A 1314-nucleotide genomic window follows, 5' to 3' on the forward strand; every position below is an offset into this window, starting at 1 on the left:
ATTACAAAATAAAGAAAATCTACGCACACGCGCATGTTAAATGACCACGGCAAATAAACAAAAAGGGTCGCGGCCATCTTGTTTGCTATTTCATTTCTTTCTTTCTATCATCGGTCGCTCCTTCTTAAACGTTCTTTGTCGCCGCGAAATCTAATGTGCGGCGAATTCATTTACGAAACTTGATGTCAAAACGGACGCGAATTCCTCTTGCAAACCTTCCAGACTCACTCGCCACACTTCAGCGAGTTGTCTCTTCTTATAGATTTACGATCTTTGGTAATGTATAATTTAATAGTATTGTTCTCTTTGCAAACATGTTTACTTGCCGACAAACAACATTGAATGGAAATCGGCAACCGATCCTCTAGTGTGTAGCGAAACGAGTTGAAACCGATTGCTCCGATCTGGGGATCACGTAACTTTGAAACGATACTCGTTCAAACGATACTGACAAAACGACCTCGTAAAAACACTGATTTATGCATTTTTGTTGCTGTTACGTATTACTATTACTGTTACGTGAAGCAAAACTGGAATCCAGTTGACGATGCAACACAAGCGATCAAACAATTTTTGGTTTTCATGAAGCAACACAATCTCGACACGATATCGTTTAGACGATTGTCGTCATACGTGATTCAGGCCCTGTTGCCTGTCTGTAGCACGCTTAAATGATATGTCTGTCGGACTATCGATAGTACCTAATTATAAGCGATACTAGCGAAAAATATATGTATAGATACTATCGATAGTTTTGCATTTTTAGTTTAATTATACCCAATACCTCTTGTTTACAAACAAAAAATCAAGATGGAAAATAAATTAGAAAGCGCCGCAGTTGCGCCCATAACTGCAGGTGTGCAAATAGATTCATTAAGCAGTACAGGTTCTTCGATTTCTACTAGCTCCGCATCAATTTCTACAAAGACGGCATTGAATGACTGCTCTATTGCCTGGATAACTTATTTAAATGCGTTAAACAATTTATGTACGGCTGGAAGTAAATTGGGTAGCGCGTTGACGGTAAGAAAACAATTACAACCGACTTCACACTCTGATTTGGGTTACCCGTCGTACGGTTTACCGGCACAAAATATACGTACATATCGTCGTTTAAAGTCCAAAACCGCGTATCACCGTTCTGCAAAACCTCGTAACTAACATTGCCAAAAATTGGATTTGCTCACCGAAGCTCTTGGCTCAAGCCTTATCCATTCGCTCTGAATCCGTAATTATCTAGGTGGGCTTTCAACCCCCAAAATTGGTCCAAATTTTGGACAGAGATTAGATGCGTCTGGTTCCCAAGAACAAGAA

General features: G+C 39.9%; 1 protein-coding gene across 1 annotated transcript; it reads left to right on the top strand.

Moving 5' to 3' along the window:
* Nucleotides 1–466: 466 nt before the first annotated feature.
* Nucleotides 467–1025, top strand: LOC118750340 (the record flags this gene model as incomplete). Its single annotated transcript, XM_036485057.1, is given in 1 exon segment — nt 467–1025. A coding segment is annotated over 1 exon segment (215 nt), but the record flags the coding sequence as incomplete, so codon positions are not given.
* Nucleotides 1026–1314: the final 289 nt, after the last annotated feature.

This window comes from Rhagoletis pomonella, unplaced genomic scaffold, assembly GCF_013731165.1.
Source record: "Rhagoletis pomonella isolate Grant_MI unplaced genomic scaffold, Rhpom_1.0 Rhpom_scaffold_00210, whole genome shotgun sequence".
Taxonomy (NCBI): Eukaryota; Metazoa; Arthropoda; class Insecta; order Diptera; family Tephritidae; genus Rhagoletis; species Rhagoletis pomonella.